At 47.2% G+C, this 20,703-nt stretch overlaps 1 protein-coding gene across 2 annotated transcripts in view; it reads left to right on the forward strand.

The window, feature by feature from the left end:
• ST14 (ST14 transmembrane serine protease matriptase) overlaps positions 1-20,703 on the forward strand; it is a 42,401-nt gene that overhangs the window by 10,175 nt on the left and 11,523 nt on the right. The window contains exons 1-11 of one of the 2 annotated variants that reach the window (XM_030330756.2): positions 5,977-6,037; positions 13,594-13,753; positions 14,100-14,227; positions 14,434-14,504; positions 15,629-15,786; positions 16,004-16,039; positions 16,267-16,507; positions 18,584-18,723; positions 19,077-19,174; positions 20,175-20,284; positions 20,375-20,505. In XM_030330756.2, coding sequence (XP_030186616.1) covers positions 13,597-13,753; positions 14,100-14,227; positions 14,434-14,504; positions 15,629-15,786; positions 16,004-16,039; positions 16,267-16,507; positions 18,584-18,723; positions 19,077-19,174; positions 20,175-20,284; positions 20,375-20,505 — 1,270 coding nt within the window. In that variant the 5' untranslated portion in view covers positions 5,977-6,037; positions 13,594-13,596. Of the gene's footprint in view, positions 1-5,976; positions 6,038-13,593; positions 13,754-14,099; positions 14,228-14,433; positions 14,505-15,628; positions 15,787-16,003; positions 16,040-16,266; positions 16,508-18,583; positions 18,724-19,076; positions 19,175-20,174; positions 20,285-20,374; positions 20,506-20,703 lie in introns of those variants that run through there. The other variant, XM_030330754.1, reaches the window with a different exon arrangement.

Consider the following 20,703-nt stretch of genomic DNA (forward strand, 5'->3'; position numbering starts at 1 on the left):
GCAAGGTCAAAGTGGGGGGAGTCAGCACCCCTAGACCAGCATTGTAGGGGTAGGAATCCATATGCAATGTTGGTCAAACTTTCTTGCCTCTCAGGCCCTAGAAACACGTTGTGTCACAGGTAGAGTTTTGTAGAGTGTTCTTTAAGGCAGTTACTCTCTGAACTTCGGTGTGCACATCTGTACCTCTGTGGGAGAAGGGGTGATCGCTGATCCCCTGAGAAGCAGCAGAGGGTCCTGAGAACACTGGCTTTGGAGTCTGGAATTGAGCCTGCCACTTTATAGCTGTCTGGGTTTTTGGGTGACCCTCCTTTATGCATTTCCTAATCTGGAAATGAAACTTAGTTGTAGGCATTAGAGATAACCTATATTAAAAATGCACAGGGGCGCCTGGGTGGCGCAGTCGGTTAAGCGTCCGACTTCAGCCAGGTCACGATCTCGCGGTCTGTGGGTTCGAGCCCCGCGTCGGGCTCTGGGCTGATGGCTCGGAGCCTGGAGCCTGTTTCCGATTCTGTGTCTCCCTCTCTCTCTGCCCCTCCCCCGTTCATGCTCTGTCTCTCTCTGTCCCAAAAATAAATAAACGTTGAAAAAAAAAATTTAAAAATGCACAAAGGTGCACAAAAATCATGAATATGTTTGTGGTGGCCTCCCTTGTCCCTCCCTGAGCTGTGAGGCACGGAGGCGATGGGGGTGAGAGCCCTGGGAACTGTCAGGGCATCCCCAGAGCCTCTGCGGGCTTTGGCCCCTTTCTGACAGCCGCCCAGGGAGACCCTGTGGTTTGGAAACCTGTCACAGTCCTTGAGGACAGTGTTTCAAGGAGTAGTCTGGACACCCCCTGGGTCCTGAGGCTACTTCAGCCAGTCCATTTATTGTTTTATTATTTTGAGGCTCTGCAAAAAATTGCATTTGAAATGGATTTTAACATTTAAAAAAATGTTTTGGAAACGACCAGAAACATGGAATACAGATGAGGCCTAGAATGTAAGTAGATGGCAGACTCCATGGCTTTGGTAGGTGAGTTGCTTCTGGGCTGTGAGCAGGTGCAGAGGTCCCTGGGAGGGGTTTCTTCTGTCCCCCTGGTCAAGAGCAGGAGGCCTTCCTAGTGCTGTTAGAGGAGAGTGCCAAGAGGGCAGAGCACCTGGGTTACCTTTGAGGCTGCACGGTAGACTTGTACTGTCCAGGGTTTTTTGATTCATTTTAATGTTTGAACTTGAACTCAGCTGTTCCACCATCCCAGAGGGAGGAATGGGCCTTGGTCGCTTTAGGCAGGTGAATGGATGGTGGGTGGAGAAATGAAAATCGTAGGTAGGCCTCTGTCCTTAGCAGGAATCAGCTAATTATGTTTTACGACACCTCTACTTGGAAGGCTGTAAGGGGTTATTAACCCACTTTCTAGAGGGGAAAACTGAGGCACAGTGAGAAATATTTGCTCCAGTGGTTCAGGGTTCTCAGGCCTGATCACCAACCTAGGTGATACCCACCCCATGCCCTGAGATAGGAAAGAAGGGATTTTTATCTGGTGGTCCTGCCCCCAGTCTGTTTTCTGGGCCCTCACGGGATCTTGTAGCAGATGTGTGTGCTCCCAGGCCCACAGCCGTTGGGGCAGGGCCCAGGCATTGCAGGGAGTTGGGAAGGGGACACAGCGTGAAACCTGCAGTAGCCAGATACTGGCTGTTACAGACCTACTGAGTTTCTGTGCTGACAGAGCGCCCACGGTGGCTGAGTCAGCCCCCTGGGGACTTTCCTTTCTGCTCTGACCAGGTGTGCCAAGTTGCGATTTACTTCCTCCAGTACAAATTGTTGGCTGTGGGTCAGCTTTCTGCTCCCCTAGATGGCTTGGGGGTCACAGATCCACAGGTAGCTCCGGACCCACTTTAGGGCCCCGAAGCCTCACCCATTTCCCAGCAGCTGCTTCTGGTGGGGCAGCTGAAGACAGGGACAGAGTCAAAGGGCAAGGGTGAGAGGGTTGGGCACCAAAAAGGAAGAAGGGTTTAGGGAGTCCACCGCCAGCTGACTAGGCCTCGGCTGGGAGTGTGTGTCCCCGAGGAGCTCTGGTGGCAGTCTCGGGGACTTTGGGGCGATGCTTATACCCTAATCGTGGGAGGGTCCCAGGGCAAGAAGCAAAGTGCAGCCCCATATGGCAGGTTCCTTGCATCCATGTGGTTGCTTAAAATAGGGCGGGTGGAACTCGAACCTAGCTGGTTCCTCTCACAGCAATGGGAAGTGGGTGAGCCAGGCAGGTGGCCTCTGGGAAATGGTAGGTGGTGGTTCTCCAACCGTCAGGCTCCTAAGAATAACCTGGGGGTCTTGTTAAACTTCCAGATCTCAGGGCCCTGCCCCTGATGTACACTATCAGAATCTCCAGGGGGAGAGGCTTGGGAATCTAGATGCTGAGCAAGCCCTGTGTTTGTTTTATTTTATTCTTTTATAATTTTTCGTGACCGGACAAGTCTGGGAAATATTGGGGTGGTATGATCATGGGAACTGTAGCTCCTTGTGGGTTTCTTGAGACTCCCGCTTCTGCGAGATCAATTGCCCCAGGTTGGTGAGTGGGTGGAGGATTCCAGTGTGGGCTTTCTTTCCCTTCTCGTTGTCCCTTTAGTCATCTTGTGATGAACAAATCAGGTGTCCTCTCTGTGCTGGCCACTGTGAAGTCCTTGCCCCCGGAGCCTGTACATGGGCTGGCTGCTCTCTGTCCACAGCTGCTGAGTCTGGAGAGAGCCCATCTAAGTAGAGACCCTTCTCCAGTGTCACCTCTGGTATCTCAATTCTGTGCACGTCTGTGCTCAGCATCACCCAGGATGACAAGTACAGTTCTAGTGTTTGGAAGTCATTCCTTGCTCTGTCGTCTGAAGTGGCTTTGAGCCATGCTGTATTCCTGGGGACCCTGGCCAGGATCTAACTCCAACTGGTATCAGGGGGTGGCCTTGAGAGTTATGCTGGCTTTGTCTTTGTCCTTGCAAAGGAGGGCATGTATGAGGGCTACAGCATCCCTCCTCACCTTGGAAAACCATTGCAGATGGCCAGACTGTCCTTTCTTGCTTGAATCATCTGAGGGGTGTGTTTTGGTTCTCATGACTGTGGTGGCAGTGATGACATCATGGAATTGGGGTCCGTCTCAGCTGATGGTGGGTATACTGAGCCACCAAAGCTATAAGTGAAGGGCACCCTGCCACAAGTCAACGACAAAGCTGACAGTGGCACATGAAACCAACCACCGTTGTCCTTATCTCAGGTTTAAGCAAAACACCTGTGTCTCCAGCCACTGATGTCACCTCTGCCCCTTGATCTTGATCTTCAACAGCAGAAGCAGATTACCAGTTGTTGTGTGATGTCATCCCAGGACTCTGAGTGACTTCTTCAGTGTTCAGTTTCATCCCCTGCCTTCTCATCAGGTCACACCCCACCGTGGCCAAATGAGGAACAATTAAAAAAAAAAAAAATGTCTGGCATGAAGATTAACTTTTTCCTCATCTGCTCTGATTGAAATCTTGTGTAGATGTTTGGATAGTCAGTATTATTTTTGCTGTTTATAAATGTAAACATTTACCTGTTGCTTTTCTCTAGCGAAGACCACGTTCTGAGCTACCAATGACAAATTCTGGCTTTGGATTTGCTGGTCCTTGGAGCCCATGGAAGGGTGGCCCTGGAGAGTTGGAGCTGGTGACAGGGGACCCAGGAGAAGTTGCCTTCCAAATGGAAGGATTTTTTTGGTTGACTTGGACACCAAGTTTTGTCTGCTTAGCATTTCACTTCCAGTTCTGGTGAATTTTTTACTTGATGGTAGTCAGGTGACTGCAAAAATCTTTCCTATATCATCAGATACCTTCTAGAAGTCATTGTTTTTGGACAGTCAGTGGCCTTGGGGAGGATATGTATCATTTGGATTTGTGTGCTTAAAACAACAGAGAGTAGATATTCTCCAGGGCTTATACATCTCCCCTCATGGATTTCTGGACTGTACTCTCTATCTCCCTCCAGGAAGTGGATGGGAATGGTGATAATCTGATCTTGTCCCTGTAGCCTATCACCTGGGTTCTCCCCCTTCAGCCCTCCAGGGTTTTCATTGTGTGTGTCTGTGTGCTCCAAGCCCTTTATGTGCATCTGTCCTTGGGGAAACCATTCCTTGCTCCCTTGTCTGAGCTGGCCTTGAGCCATGCTGTGTTTCTGGGGACTCTGGTCGTGGTCTAACTTGAGCTGGCTGGTGGGAATTGGCTTCAAGAGTTATGTGGCCTCTATCTCTGTTCATGATAATCAAGCACCTGGCTTCACAGCCCTGAGTTTTTATGTGCACCTGCTCATGTGTTTACTTTTATGAAAGAGAGAAAGGAGAGGCAGAAGCAGGCCCTGGCATATTTTGTCTTCCATTGGCTTTATGGTCCTGCAGAGAGATGGTTATGTGTAGAGAGATGGTTATGTAAGCAGTTAGGACCTGGGTGGGGGTGGAGGGAGCTCCCTGCCACCTCCTCCTGTGGAGGCTGATGGACCATATGCTTGCCTGAAACCCCAGGTAGGCTTGGAAGGGTGTGGCTCTCGTCTCAGCTTTGTTGCTTTATTGACTTCACTGCCTTTGTGACTTTGGACAGGTCACTCCCTCTCTGTCAGCCTCAGTTTCCTTATCAGTAAAGTGACTGGGTTAGGCAAGTATGATCTCTAATATGCCTAAAAATGGAGTTGAGGGTAGGGTTATAAAAGGAAGCGGTCTAGTTACTGATTAGACAACATTTCTGGGCTGAAGGGAGCCCCAGAATTCACATGCAGGGATAACCCAAACCCTGCCATTGAGCCAGTCCTCATGCTGACAGCCTTGCTCCATAGTAAGCCTGGGGGTGGCCCCTGGAGTCCGCTGTCCATGCTGTCAGCTGCTTTCCCCTTCCCAAGGAACTTGCTTTCTATTTCCCTTAATACCTGCTTCCTGAGTTCCTGGAGCTGATCACATTGGGACGCAGAAAACCAGGATCTAATCTGGGTCTGCCACCAAGTAGCTATGTGACCTTGCAGTCATCATCTCTCCTTGCCTTATCTATAGAGCGGGAGTGATGGCACAAGCCATGAATGATTCCAAAATAGTTGTGAAATTACTCTGGAATTTAAAAATAAACTTTTTTTTTTTTTTGAAAGAGAGAGAGAGCAAGCAGGGGAGAAGAGTGAAGGGAGAGAGACAGAGAGATAGAGAGACAGACCATCCCAAGCAGGTTCCATGCTTAGCAAGGAGCCTGACTTGGGGCTCAGGCCTATAACCCTGGGATCATGACCTGAGCCAAAATTGAGAGTTGGGCGCTCAACCAACTGAGCCACTCTGTGCCCTGAAAATAAACGAAATAAGCTATTATCTTGTTACATTTCATCTAACACATGTAAACGTACACACACTCTATTCTGAGAATCTAGCCAAAACTTTACTGTTTTTTTTTTAAACATGATTATTAAACAGCCAAAGACCATTGGACATTTAATCTACATCTTGAAAGAGAAAGGCAAAGACAAAGTTCTGAATGTAAAAAAATCTAGTTTCCTAAGAAAAAGCAAGAAGGTAGTGAATTCATAAAATAAGAAAAGGTGGCTGTAAAAAGCAACCATCATGAGGCTCCTGAGCAGCTCAGTTGGCTGAATGTCTGACTCTTGATTTTGGCTCTGGTCATGATCCCAGGACTGTGGGATTGAGCACTGCATGGGGTTCTTTGCTGGGTGTGGTGCCTGCTGGGGATTCTTTCTCTCTCTTTCTCTTTCTCTCTCTGCCCCTCTCCCCTGCTTGCACTCTCTCTCTAAAAAAAAAAAAAAAAAAGTAACCATCAAAGAATAAAACATCACTCTTGGAAATGAAATACTGTATATGATTTTTGAAATAAAAGATTCACTGCCTTTATAATAAGGCTTGAGATCCAGTGACATTGGCCCTCTGGTTTTGTTCTTTTTATTCAGAATCTTTTGCATTTCCACATGAATTTCAGAAACAATTCATCAGTTTCTCCAAAAAGCCTGCTGAGATTTTGATCAAGATCATGCTGAATCTCTAGACAAATCTGAGGAGAATAGACAGGTATATTGAGTCTTCCAATCCATGAACATGGGATATTACTTGATTTATTTAAGTCTTTTAAAATTTTTCTCAGCAGTGTTTTGTATTTTTTACCGTACAGGTCTTGTATATCTCTTGTCAGATTTGCCCCCTAAGTATTTCATATTGTTGATGTTATTGTAAATGCTATTTAAAATTTTTTTAAAATTTCCAATTGGTCATTGATAATACATAGAAATATAATTGATTTTTGTGTATTAATCTTTTATCCTGCAACCTGGCTAAACTCACTTAGTATTTCAATAGTTTTTTTGACTTACAAAGCTACAGTAATGAAGACAGTATGATATTTGCATAAAGATGGACAAAGAGACCAATGAAACAGAGTGCAGTCTGGAAAAAGACCCACAGATATATGGATAAATGATTGAAAAAAAATTTTTTTAAGTAAACTCCATCCCCAGCATGGGGCCTGAACTCACGACGCTGAGATTAAGAGTTGTATGTTCCACCAAATGAGCCAGCCAGGCACCTCTTGGACAACTGATTTTGATAAAGGTGAAAAGGCAATTCAGTAGAAAAAGGATAGTCTGTGCAACAAATATGGTCCCAATAGCAGAACAATTGGATATCCATATAAAAAAAAGAAACAAAGAAAGGAAAAGAAAAAGAGAACTTTCATCTATACCTTGCATCATATAAAAGAATTTTTAAAAGTGTTTATTTATTTATTTTTAAAAATTTTTTAACATTTATTCATTTTTGAGAGACAGACAGAGTGCGAGTGGGGGAGAGGCAGAGACAGAGAGGGAGACACAGAATCTGAAGCAGGCTCCAGGCTCCGAGCTGTCAGCACAGAGCCCGATGCGGGGCTCGAACTCACGAATTGTGAGATCATGACCTGAGCCGAAGTCAGTTGCCCAACCACTGAGCCACCCAGGTGCCCCAGTGTTTATTTATTTTTGAGAGAGAGAGAGAGAGAGAGAGAGAGAGAAAGGAGCAGAGAAACAGGGAGACAGAATCCTAAACAGTCTCTGCAGTGTCAACCTGAACAGGGCTTGAACTCACAAACCATGAAGTTATGACATGAGATGAAATCAAGAGTTGGATGCTTGGGGCGCCTGGGTGGCGCAGTCGGTTAAGCGTCCGACTTCAGCCAGGTCACGATCTCACGGTCCGGGAGTTCGAGCCCTGTGTCAGGCTCTGGGCTGATGGCTCAGAGCCTGGAGCCTGTTTCTGATTCTGTGTCTCCCTCTCTCTCTGCCCCTCCCCCGTTCATGCTCTGTCTCTCTCTGTCCCAAAAATAAATAAAAAACGTTGAAAAAAAAAAAAAAAAGAGTTGGATGCTTAACTGACTGAGCCACCCAGGTGCCACCATATAAATTAAAAAAAAAAAAAAATTAACTCAAAATGGATCATAGGCCCAAATAAAACCTAAAACTGTAAAACTATTGGAAGAAAACATAGGAGAAAATCTTTGTTGTTTTGGATCAGGCAAAGATTTCTTCAATACAACACCAAAATCACAGTCCATAAAAGAAAAGCTTGACAAATTGAACTTCACCAAAATGAAAAACTTCTGTTCTTCAAAAGACCCTGTTAAGAGAGTGAAAATACAAGCCACAAATTAGGAGAAAATCTTTGCAAATTCTGTATTTGTTAAAAGACTTGTATCTAGAATATATAGAAAGAACTCTCAAAACTCAGTAATATGAAGATAAGCAAACCAATTTAAAAAACTAGGGAAAAAATTTGAAAAGACACTTCACCAAAGAAGATAAACAAATGGCAGTTAAGCACATGAAAAGATGTTAGACATCATTAGTCATTAGGGAAAAGCAACTTAAGACCATATGAAACCCCACTATACATCTGTTAGAATGGCTAAAATAAAAGAGATTGACCATACCAAATGTTGGATAGGATGTGGACAATGGAAGTCCTCATACACTGTTGATGGGAATGTAAAATGATACAGTCCCTTTGGGAAACAGTTTGGCAGCTTCTCAAAAAGTTAAAAATACACCTGTCATACAAACTTGCTGTTCCACTCATAGGTATCTATCCAAGGGAAGTGAAAGCATATGCCAATATAAGGATTTGTACAGGAATGTTTATAGCAGCTTTATTTGTAACAGTCTCAAATTGGAAATAACCCAAATGTTCATCAACAGGTGAGTAAGTAAGCAAATTGTTGTGTATCCATATAATGGAATACTACTCAAAAATAGAAAGGAATGCACTATTAACATTAAAAACTTGGTGTGCCTGGGTGGCTCAGTTGGTTATGTGTCCGACTTTTGCTCAGGTCATAATCTCACCATCTGTGAGTTTGAGCCCCATGTCGGGCTCTGTGATTACAGCTCAGAGCCTGGATCCTGTTTCGGATTCTGTGTCTCCCTCTCTCTCTGCCCCTCCCCTGTTCACTCTGTCTCTCTCTCTCAAAAATAAACAAAACATTTTAAAAATTAAAAAAAAATACATTAAAAACTTAATATCATGGATGAGTCTCAAAATATTGTGCTGAGTAAAAGAAGCCAGACAATAAAGAGTACATGTTGTATAATTCTATTTATAAAAAGTTCTAGAAAAAGCATACTAGTCTTTACTGATAGGAAGCAGGTAAGTCGTTGCTTTGGGACTAGAAAGGCAATCAGGGAGGAATGGGAGGGAGGCTAGAGCCCGAGGAAACTTTTGAAGGTGACAGATATGTTCATTATCTTGATTGTGGTGATGGTTTCATGGGTGTATATATATGCCAAAAATTGTATACTTTAAATATGTAGTTTATTTCATGTCAATTTTATGTCAGTGAAATTATTTTAAGAATTCCATTAAAGGTTCACAAGAATAAGTTTAAAAAATCCCAGAATAGAACCAAATGACAAAGAAATGTAAAATATGAGAGAGGGGAAAAAATACCAGGTAAAGATGTAAAGGATCTACTTTATCTTGAATTTTATCGTGATATATTTAGTTGTGTTTTTTCCTTTCTCTTTCTTACCATTCAGTGAACCCTTTGCATTTAAAGATATGTGCCTCTCTTTAGCTCTTGGAAATATTCTTACAGTCTTTGATAATGTCCTCAAGGTGTAAGAATTTGGCTCAGGCTATGAGATAGAGGAGACCTAGGGAGGGGCATTGTTAGAAATCCCTAGATCCCCACCTCAGTCCCAAACAAAGATACCCCTACCCCACCAGTCCTCCATAAGGGATGGGAAATTGATTTCTCTAGACTTGAGGACACTACGTGCAGAGGAAGGCTGTAGTGAGGAATGAAAAATAGCCAAAGATCTATTCTTTCACATGTTCCAGAATGCTAGTGCCTGGGTTTAAATCAGTGTATCTGGGAAATTAGAAAATGATTCTCTGGAGCAACTAAACCATCCCATAGAAAAGAAACATAGCCTGACAGTTGGGAGTGCCCAGTAAAAAAAATCTGGATACCCACTTAATTGTAGCCTACAGTGAATCCATTTGTGGTAAGTGATGCTTCCAAACCACCTTTAGGACCTCATTCTTAAATATAAACGAATAACCAATCATCTTGAAGCATTTGAGGAAAGCCTTCAACATGAAAGAGAAAGCCAAAAGACAGAGAAAAGGTACTCAATAGCAGTATAAAGATGGGAAGATTTTGCATCCAAAATTCAGAGATCAAGAAAGAACTCTTGGAAATTAGCTAACAGCAGAAATGAAAATTTCAGTTAGAGAAGTTGAAAAACAATGAGATGGGGGTATCTGGGTGGCTCAGTTAGTAGAGCATGTGACTCTCGATCTCAGGGTTATGAGTTTGAGCCGATGTTGGGCATAGAGATTACTTCAAACAAACAAATAAACAGGTGGATAATAGCAGGAAAACAATAAGTAGAGAATCAATGTAATAGGAATTGCAGAAAGATAGACCAGAGAAAATGAAGGAGGTACACTACTAAGTGTGCAATAGCATTATGTCTAAATAACAATGTAAAGGGTCACCTGGGTGGCTCAGTCAGTTAAGCATCCAACTCTTGATCTTGGCTCAGATCATGATCTCATGGTTTCGTGGGTTTGAGCCCTACATAGGTCTCTGTGTTGACAAGTGTGGAGCCTATCTGAGATTCTCTTTCTCCTCTCTCTTTGTTCTTCCCCAACTCGTGCTGTGCCTTTCTCTCTCTCAAAAAATAAATAAACATTAAAAATTAAAAAAAAAAACAATGTAAATACCTTAATTTAAAACTACTTTATTAGTGGGGTGATTAAGCATCTGACTCAGTTAAGCATTTGACTCTTGATTTCAGCTCAGTTCATGGTCCCACAATTCGTGGGTTCGAGCCTCATGTGAAGCTCTGTGCTGACAGTGCGGAGACTGATTGGAATTCTCTCTCTCTCCCTCTCTGCCCCTCCCCTGCTCGTGCATTCAGTGTCTTTCTCTCTCTCTCAAAATAAATAAATAAACTTAAAAAAAAAACTTTATTACTAAAAATTGTCAAACATCATCTGAGATTTCAGTCATAATCACTGATCACAGATCACCATAACAGATACAATAATAATGAAAAAGTTTGAAATATTTTGAGAATTAGCAAAATGTGATACAGAGACATGAAGTTAGCAAATGCTTTTGGAAAAATGGTGCAGATAAGACTTGCTCAACACAGGTTGCCACAAACCTTCAGTTTGTAAAAAATGCTTTGTCTGTGAAGTGCAATAAAGCAAAGGACAACAAGGTATGCCTGTACAAGAAAGTTTCCCAGACTGAAAGATAGGAATTTCCAAATCCAAAGAGCAGGTGGAAAGCTCAGCGTAATGAAATCTAAAGACCCAATTCACAGCAATCCTCAAAGCTTTCAGAGAAAGGTAACAAATTATGAATAAGAAATAATGGATTTGTGCTGTTATCTTATTTCTCAAAAGCAAAATTAAAAGCTAAAAAACAATGAGCTTTCAAAATTTTAAGTGAAAATTATTTGAAACATATAGTTCTATACCCAGCTAAACTATCAGCAGATGCGAGTACAGAGTGAAGATACTTCCAGAAAAATGCAGTCTTAAAAAATTTCCCTCTTGGGAAGCTCCTGAACTATGTGTTCTACTAAAATGAAGTAAGCCAAGAAAGATGAAGATATGGAATCCAGGAAATAGGGGTTTTAACACAAGAGGGAGAGGAAGGAAATTCCCAGGGTGATGTTGAAGGAAGTTCCAGACATTAGCTATGGGAAAGGACAGAGAGCTCTAGAAAGGAAGCTTCCAGGAAAAAAATGAAGTGAGAAGGTATTTGACAGACTTTATATGTAGAAGGTTGGAAGAGTATTATGTAGCTTTTAGATTGTATAGAAAGACTTCAGTATATGTTAAAAAGACACCCAGGTAAATGAAATTTGGCAGCAGGAGAAACAAATTATTGTACTGGGAGGGAAACAATAATGAACAATGTTTTCAAAGACTAATACAGTTGACCTCTGAACACCTCGGGTTTGAATTGTGTGGTTCCACTTATATGTGTGTTTTTTTAAAAAATAAATACAGTATAGTACTGTAAATGTATTTTATCTTGTGATTTTCTTAACATTTTCTTCTAGCTTACTTTTTGTAAGAATACAGTATATAATGCATATAACATGCAGAATATGTGCTGAACAGTAAGCCTTCTGGTCAGCAGTAGGCTGTGAGTAGTTTAGTTTTGGGGAGTCAAAAATTACATGTGGACTTTTGACTATGTGTGGGGTGGGTACCCCTCATCTCCCATGTTGTTCAAGTGTCATGAAAATATAGTAATTTAGATATAGAATGTGGATATAATTAAAAAAAAAAAACAACTTTAGCCCTATAGCTATTGGGAGGATGGGTGAGAAAAAGAGAAGGAAGTATATTAAAATTCACATTATCATAATAGGAAGTCAGATGATTATATTTTAAATAGATGAATCAAGAGATAGTGGTATTTGCATATTATTTAGAAATATGTAGATAAATCCCAGAATAAGCAGCTTGTGAAAGCATTTTAAGCAGTTGTCTCTGAAGTGTGTTTCTTTCCTTCTTAGAAATTTATTTTATTGAGATATAAGAACATTGTGTAAGTTTAAGGTATAGAACATGTTGATTTGATTCATTTATTATATTGCAATATAATTACCAAGGCAGGGCTAGCTATGAGGTGTGTTTCTGTATGCAGTATTAAAGTCACAAAAGTAACCAGTTAAGGATCTAAAATAGAAATTTCAGTATCCAAACATGTCAGGAGTCGGGAGACTCTTTTATAATGGTGAAATTAACAGGTGATGTTCAAATGTAACAAATCAAGAAATGTTAGTTCAAGCACATCAAGAGTGTGAGGTAAACACCAGCAGAACCACATCAGGAAACTGTTGAAATGGCCACATCTGTGGAATTTGGGGGCTATTGCGTTTATTACAAACCCTTTTTGGAGTGGGTCTGAGGCAGTTAAACCTGAAAGGGCAGAGCTCCTCTCCGGGATTTAGGGCAGACAGAGTGTATGTTATAGGGCAGAAGAGTTTGCCTCTCTGTCATCAGGCGCCCATAGACACTCCGCCTGTCATCGACGGACACCCCGCCTGTCGTCTTATTCATGTCCCCTCTCTTCCTGGATAGCCCCGACTGGGAGGAACCTGGGTAAGCTGTCATCCTGTTTGTTGGGTGTTTTGTTTGCTTTTCCGGCTCTGGGATGAGCTTGGGTGTGGATTCCCGTAGAACCTTGGCCTCATGTCTCCTTGAGATTCTGGCGTGGGACACCAAGGCGAGAAACAGTGGCTTGTTCCACAGTGGCACGGCAGGGCTGCCCCGGTTTACTGCCTTTTTACTTGGGGCTGGTTAAACATTGGCAGAGCAAGGGCACCGGGTAGGTTGGCTGTACGGTTTCCGTGCTGCCCATAGGCTCCTGCCCACCCCCTCCTGCCTCCCTGCGATCAGTGGGGACTGAATCTGGCAGGGTCTCCCTGCACCAAGACCGCAGGGCTGTGTTAGCCGGAGGAGGGGCTGCCTCTAGAAGCTCACACAGAGACCCCATGGTGGCCAATCACGGCCCTGGGCTGGGCCTGCTCTCCCCACATGCGGGCATGTACCTGCGTCAGAGATGATTCATTTAAGTGGAGAGTCTCCATGACTGGGTTTAGACAGCCTGTTTGTTTCATTTTTATTTAAACTATCCATTCTTGGGGCACCTGGGTGGCTTGGTCGGTTAAGCGTCCGACTTCGGCTCAGGTCATAATCTCGCGGTCCGTGAGTTTGAGCCCCGCTTCGGGCTCTGTGCTGACAGCTCAGAGCCTGGAGCCTGCTTCAGATTCTGTGTCTCCCTCTCTCTCTGCTTCTCCCCTGTTCATGCTCTGTCTCTGTCTCAAAAAAATAAATAAACGTTAAAAAAAATTTAATAATAAATAAAAAACTATCAATTCTTAAGCAGTACACATGTGGCGCTGCCTTGACACTGGGATGCGTGGATGGGAAGGCCACTTCTCATTTCTCCTCGCTTTTTGCTCCAAGCTGGACCTTACAAAGTGTAAACATTCTTCCTGGAGCAGGGCTGGGAGGCTGTTAAGGTGAGAGAAAGTTTCTGAGCTGTGTTTCATTTCTCTGTTCAGAGCATGAAGGGCATTGAGGAAGGCGTGGAGTTCTTGCCAGTCAACAACACCAAGAAGGTTGAGAAGCGGGGCCCGAAGCGCTGGGTGGTGCTGGTGGCCGTGCTGGTTGGCATCTTCTTGCTTTCTCTCATGACTTGTTTCATGGTGTGGCACTTCCAGTGTGAGTAGAGCCAGGGGTTGGCTCTGGGGAGAGTGATGGGGAGGGGGAGGATGGTGGCTGTATGTCCTCTCTCAGTGGACAGACATAGGGGCCACCGGTTGTGGGCATGAGGGAGAGACCGGAGGGTGCAGCTGGGGGTAGGTAAGGAAGGGTCCAGGGCCCTGGCTCCCCTGGCTCTTCCAAGCCATAAGGGAGGAGTGTTGGCCCACAGGCTCATGCATCCACTGGCCTCTCCTGGCATTCACTCCTCCAGGGTTGCTGAGGGCAGCTTGAGGACAGTGGGGGGACCAGGGTAGCATGACGGTGTCACTTCCTCTGACCACCCTCCTTCTCTGGTCTCCCATAGACCAGAATGCGCGGGTTCAGAAGGTCTTCAATGGCTACCTGAGGATCACAAATGAGAACTTTCTGGATGCCTATGAGAACTCCAACTCCACGGAGTTCGCAAACCTGGCCAGCAAGGTGAAGGAAGCGGTGAGTCCAGTCCCTGGGCAGGGAGCCCTGTCCCTGGGGTCTGCCCTGGCACTCCCAGCCTCACCCAGGCTGAAAGAACACTGCTCCCTTCACTCCCGGATCCCTGGGCTGGCCAGTGGGTCCCAGGAGGGAGGGAGAGGCACGGGCTTGGGCAGTGGGCTATTGTTGTTCTCTGGCATGCCGTGAGCATTCCCTCTCGCCCTCAGCTGAAGCTGTTGTACAGTGGGGTGCCGACCCTGGGCCCCTACTACAAGAAGTCGTCTGTGACTGCCTTCAGGTGGGTGCCGGGGAGAAGGCTGGGTGGGATCAGTGCTGTGTGGTAGGTGGGCAGAGAGCTTGCAGCCTGCAGGGTGATGCAGCTTCAAGGTCTGGCATGGGGAGCAAGGTGCCATCCTTGTTCTTCCCTAGGTGTGTGTACTTTAGCCCACAAGTTCTGCTGTCTCCAGGGCAGGGGTAGCCATCCGTAGGAGTATCCCCAGGTGCCACGGGTGAAGACAGGTGTGGTGTGTCCTCCATGTAAACCACTCAGTAATGGTGATGATCGTTTGTTATGTTTCTAAATTTGGGTTTGGAAGGCTTCGGTGAGTCTTCATATTTTCCTTGCTTAGGCAGCCTTCAACATACTTTTTTAAAAATAGACTTTATCTCAAAAGTACTTTTGATTTAGTTAATCTTTACGTATTTATTTAAAAGCTTATTTATTTATTTAAGTAATCTTTATGCCCAATGTGGGGCTCAAACGCACGACCCCGAGATCAAGAGTCATGTGCGCTTAAAAAAAAATTTTTTTTTAATGTTTATTTTTTTGAGATAGAGAGAGTGAGTGGGCCAGCGGGAGTGGGGAGGGGCAGAAAGACAGTTGAGGAAGAGAATCCCAAGCAGGCTGTGTGCCGTTAGCACAGAGTCCAATGCCGAGTCAGAGCTTGATTCCACGAACTATAAGATCACGACCTGAGCCGAAATGAAGACTTGAACTTTAACCAACTGAGCCACCCAGGTGCCCCAGTTTAATCTTTATGAGTGCTGGCTGGCAGGTGGCATTCTCGTCCTCTTTCAGAGATGAGGACACAGACTCGAGAGTTTGATATTCAACGTGCCCAAGCTAGTGGTAGCATTGACAGCTCACAATCCAGGCTGCTTTCCCACTCCCAAACCTGAGCTGGCCCCAGAACACGTCTGGTTGGCGAGAGACTGTGAGAGTCGAGGGTACAGAGGCAAGATCTCTTGCTTAAAGGATCGAAAGGTGGACAAGCATAAAAGAATCTGAGGTGGGCCCTGCCTGGAGGAAGGTCTCTTGGGGAGCCTGAGCCATCGCATCTATATCCAGCATCTGGGAGAGTGTGGGGACAGGTGGGGTGCCTGGCGCCCGCCTGTGCCTCAGGCTCACCCCTCTCCCCACAGTGAGGGCAGTGTCATTGCCTACTTCTGGTCCGAGTTCAGCATCCCCAAGTACCTGGTGGAGGAGGCCGAGAGCGCCATGGCAAAGGAGCGTGTGGTCACAATGCCACCCCGTGCCCGCGCCCTCAACTCCTTCGTGCTGACCTCGGTGGTGGCCTTCCGTGAGTACAGGGACGCTGGGCATGGGCATTTGCTGGGCCAGGCTTCCCTGGAGCAGGGCCAGGCCCTGGACCGTTGCAGGAGGGCAGCACTCCCGAGCCAGTGCATAGAAGGGAAGACGGTCTGTTGGCCCGGTACCTCCCTTTAGGGGAATAAGGAAGCAGGATGAAGGAAATTGACCACAGTGGTAAATACTGTGTTTTCCCTCTTGTTCTTCAGCTACTGACCCCAGAACAGTGCAGACCACCCAGGACAGTAAGTATGCCCTCCTCCCAGAGAAGATGGATGTGGCCAGACGCCCTTTCAGTCAAGGGGGTCCCCCGAAGTCATACACATCCCCCACCTGTCCCAGGCTGTGAGAAGCCCCCTCTTCTGTCTCTTCTGGGTCCAGGGCAGCCTGGCACATCTCCCTGGGTGCACCCCCCAGGGAGGCTCTGGGTTGCTCGCCCCTACCGGCTCTGCCCTCTCCGTCTCCCACACAGACAGCTGCAGCTTTGCCCTGCACGCCCGCAGCGGGGAGGTGACCCGCTTCACCACGCCTGGCTTCCCTGACAGCCCATACCCGGCTCGGGCCCGCTGCCAGTGGACCCTGCGGGGGGACGCCGACTCCGTGCTGAGCCTCACCTTCCGAAGCTTTGATGTCGCGCCCTGTGACGACCGTGGCAGTGACCTGGTCATGGTGTATGACACCCTGAGCCCCGTGGAACCCCGTGCCGTGGTGCAGTGAGTATCCCGGGGAAGCAGAGGCGGGCTGCGGGAGCTCGGCAGCTGCCTCCAGAGGGAAGTGTAGCGTGGGTTGGAGATACAGCCTATGACTTTCAGGCAGTCGAGAGCAGGTGTGTGTGATCCTCAGTGTGAGCTCCCAGAACGTCTCAGGGGTGATTTCAGCCCTGGCAAGGGTGAGGAAGGCTCACTGGTCCCTAGATGCCTAGATGAGCACGGCGCACTTCCTTTCCTTGCCAGAGCGGAGGTGCAGACTGCTGTTGTAAAATGCCCACTTTATCATGACTCGCTTATGTTGAGGCCAGTGGACCAGGAGGTGGCTGCCATTGAAAAGATAGTTTGTTACTTATAGTTCCCAGAGGAGGGGGCATGCAAGGCCACATGGGGAAGCCCCAGGGTCAGTCAGGAGGCAGAGGGGGCCGGAGGAGAACACAGGCAGGAGCCTTTGTTGTGATTTCTGCCGGAAGGGCCAGGCAGGGCAGTGTATGCAGGTTTAGGAGTGACTGGTTTGAGTAATTCCAGTGGGTTCTGGGGCACAAGTCTATCTCTAGTTGTCAGGTATCTGGTCGCGGGGTGATTAGGACGGGTGGATGGTGGCCTGGAGAGAAGAGCCCCATGGAGGAGGTGGTTGGGGTGTGGGCTCTGGATTGATTGGTCTGTATGTGAAAGGCTTCCCTGAGGGTGAGTTGACTATCTCTAGGAATTGGCGAGTCCTGGGAAGGGCAGTCTCTCCAGAGGCGGCGAGCCCCCAGCTGCCCAAAGCATCAGGCTTACAGGAAATAAAAAGGCATCATACACCTGCTGAGGAACTGGGGGGTGCTGAGATGATTGCCCCCCGCCCCGCGCTGTGGGGCTCGAGCGTGCTTCTCAGAGCGCCGTGGGTGGGCATGAGCTGCCCTCTCCCGAGCTCTCCCTGACTCAGTGGGCCAGAGCCTTCTCTTGCTGTCTGTGGAAATGAGCCAGGCAGACGTTTTGTGATAAATAATGGGCTAGAATTCAGGCTCCAAAACAAGATAGAACCATCTGCTGCCGTAGCTCAGCAGCTAGGACTCCAGCCTGAACATCCTTTTTGTGCAAGGTTTCTTCCCTTCTCTGTAATTCATGAATTGTACAACGAAATAAACACATGGCTCCTAAAGGAGAAAGTGGGAAATAGACATGCACAGAGAGCACAGACCTCCATCATGATCTGGAAGTAATAACTGTTAAATTTGTGAGGTGTGTTCTTCCACGCTTTCTGCTATGTGTGTGTATGTTTGTGTATAGATTTAAAAATAGGATTTTACGGCACGTTTGGTTTTGCTGTCTGGTTTGAAAACTGAAGTATATCATGATGATCCTTCCAAATCAGTAAGCTTGCTTCTGTGATTTTAATGGTTGCATAACGTGGCATTGTGTAATGTACAATGAGCACAAAGAGGCAGCCTGACACAGTCATTAGCTGTGTGGGCTCCGGAGCCTGGATGCCCAGCCACTTATTAACTGTGGAACCTTGGGCAAGTTATTTCAGTGCCTCAGTATCCTTATCTGTGAAATGGGGATAATAGTATTTACTTAGTGGAGTTGTTATGAAGACTCCTGAGTTCTTAACATGTTCTTAAGTGTTGTCTGTGCTGTTACTGTTACTAGTATTGTTATTATTTAGCCCATAGTTTAATGAATCTTCTGTGGTCAAGCATTTGAGGCTTCTGAGTTTTTGCTGGTTTTTTTTTTTTTTTAATGTTTATTTTTGAGAGAAAGAGAGAGGGAGGGAGAGAGAGAATGAGCCAGGGAGGGGAAGAGAGATGGGGGGACAGAGGATCCAAAACAGGTTCAGTGCTGTCAGCTTGATGCGGGGCTCGAACTCACAAACCTTGAGATCTTGACCTGAGCCAAAGTCAGATGCTTAACTGACTGAGCCACCCAGGCGTCCCTGTTTTCTGCTGTTTTAAACAAAGATAAATAAATCCTATCTCAGGTCATTTGTGCGGGGAGGAGCTTTTAAATGACCCTTGGCCTTTTATGGATGGGACCGGGGTTAGGGACGCCTGGTTTCTGTCTGCTCTCTGTAACACATGCAACTTCTGACCCCTACAGGCTGTGTGGCACCTACCCTCCCTCCTACAACCTGACCTTCCTCTCCTCCCAGAATGTCTTGCTCGTCACGCTGATAACCAACACTGAGCGGCGACACCCTGGCTTTGAGGCCACGTTCTTCCAGCTGCCTAAGCTGAGCAGTAAGGAAGGGCCTGGTGGGGCAGAGGAGGGACAGGTCTGAGGGGCTGGCCTGAGCCCACGAGGTGCAGGCCAATCCCTTGGGCTGGTGAACTGGCTCAGGTCGGTTTCAGAGGTTTGAAGCTTAAGCCACAGGGCCTTTTGTCTCTTGTGTGGGTCAGGAGCCCTCCCTAAAGTGGTCAGTCTCCTAGTGCTCAGACTTTCTGGCCACTGGCTGTGGAGTGTGCGGGGGCCCTGGCAGGCAGCTTGAGAGAGTTGCCGGCTGGCTCTGCCAGGGCCCCTCGGCCTACCTACCTGCCTGCCTGGCCAGGCAGGTCCTCGGTCCTCAGGCTCTTCCTCCTGCCTTTCCTCTCAGGCTGTGGAGGCTACTTACGTGGAACCCAAGGGACATTTAGCAGCCCCTACTATCCTGGCCACTACCCGCCCAACATGAACTGCACGTGGGACATTGAGGTAGGAGCTGTAGGGTGCCTGTGAGGGCAGAAAGGGGGAGAGAGGGAGAAGAAGAGGGAGAGGGAACAGGGGAGCGGGAGAGGGAGGAGAAGGGAGGGAGGAAGAAGAGGGATGCTCCAGAATGGCAAGTTAGGAAGGTCAAGGAGAGGGAGATGGGCTCCCTTAGCAGCCCCCAAGTTGCCGAATATCTAAAGCCTTGCAGAGTAGAGCAGGGTGGAGTAGCCCTAACCTTGTAACCTCCAGCAGACCCATATTCAAATGGTCTCAAATTCTAGCTCTTTTTTAACAATGTTTATTTATTTATTTTTGAGAGAGGGCGCGCGTGCATGTGCACGTTCACACACGCACACACACGTGTAGGGGAGGGGCAGAGAGAGAGGGAGAGAGAGAGAATCCCAAGCAGGCTCCGCACCATCAGCACAGAGCCCGATGCGGACTCAAACTCACGAACCGTGAGACCGTGACCTGAGCCAAAACCCAGAGTCGGACGCTCATTCGACTGAGCCACCAGGGCGTCCCTCACATTTTAGCTCTCGATCAATGGCCCCCTGAGGGACCTTGGGCCAGTCACTCTACACCAGAGCCTCAGCTTGCTCCTAGGAAAGAGGAGAAGGAGTGGTGTCTGCCTCTCAGAGGTAATGTTGCCGATTGTGTGTGCAGCTTGGAGAAAGCACTTGCTAAATGACAAGTCTTGCCTCCGGGGCTGCCCGCAGGCCGTCCGAGTCAGGGACCCATCTCTCCTTTCTTTCTTCGATGGTGCCAGGAGGACCACCAGCTTTCTTTAGGAATAAGAGTGTCTCTTGCCTCTGAGTCTAGAGGTTCTTCCAGCCGTCCAACCTGAGTCCCTCTTGCTGTGTGTTCCATATCGCCCACACGGGTCAGGGAGATAAAAACACAGCAGCCACTGTCCCCCAGCCCCCGTGGCCAGCAGCACGTGGCATCCTTGGGTTTAGGAGGGGGGAAGGAAGTGGCAGAGGCCCAGCAGCATCGCTCTCCTTAGGTGCCCAACAACCAAAACGTGAAAGTGCTCTTCAAGCTCTTCTACCTGTTGGAGCCCAACGTGCCCCCGGGCAGCTGCCTCAAGGACTACGTGGAGGTCAACGGGGAGAAGTGAGTACCCCGGGGCACCCAGTGCTGGAGGGGAAGGGGGCGCCCCGAACACTTCTGGATCCTCTTCCTACCGGTGACCGCCCCCTCCAGGTACTGCGGGGAGAGGAGCCAGTTTGTGGTGACCAGCAAAAGCAGCAAGATCACTGTTCGCTTCCATTCCGACCAGTCCTACACTGACACGGGTTTCTTGGCCGAGTACCTCTCCTATGATTCCAGTGACCGTGAGTACACGTCTCCAGAAGGGGGAGCCTGGCTAGAGGGACTGGCCCACGATGAGCTCTCTGCTCTGTATCTTCCCAGCATTGTGCTCTCCTAATTCTGAGGTACCAGAGAACGCAAGGGGCATGTCCGGTAGCTTTTTGAGACAAAATTGCAAGGCTGCCGGAGATGCACGTATTGAAAAAGGTGGGCAGTGAACC

This window comes from Lynx canadensis, chromosome D1, assembly GCF_007474595.2.
Source record: "Lynx canadensis isolate LIC74 chromosome D1, mLynCan4.pri.v2, whole genome shotgun sequence".
NCBI classification, from domain to species: domain Eukaryota; kingdom Metazoa; phylum Chordata; class Mammalia; order Carnivora; family Felidae; genus Lynx; species Lynx canadensis.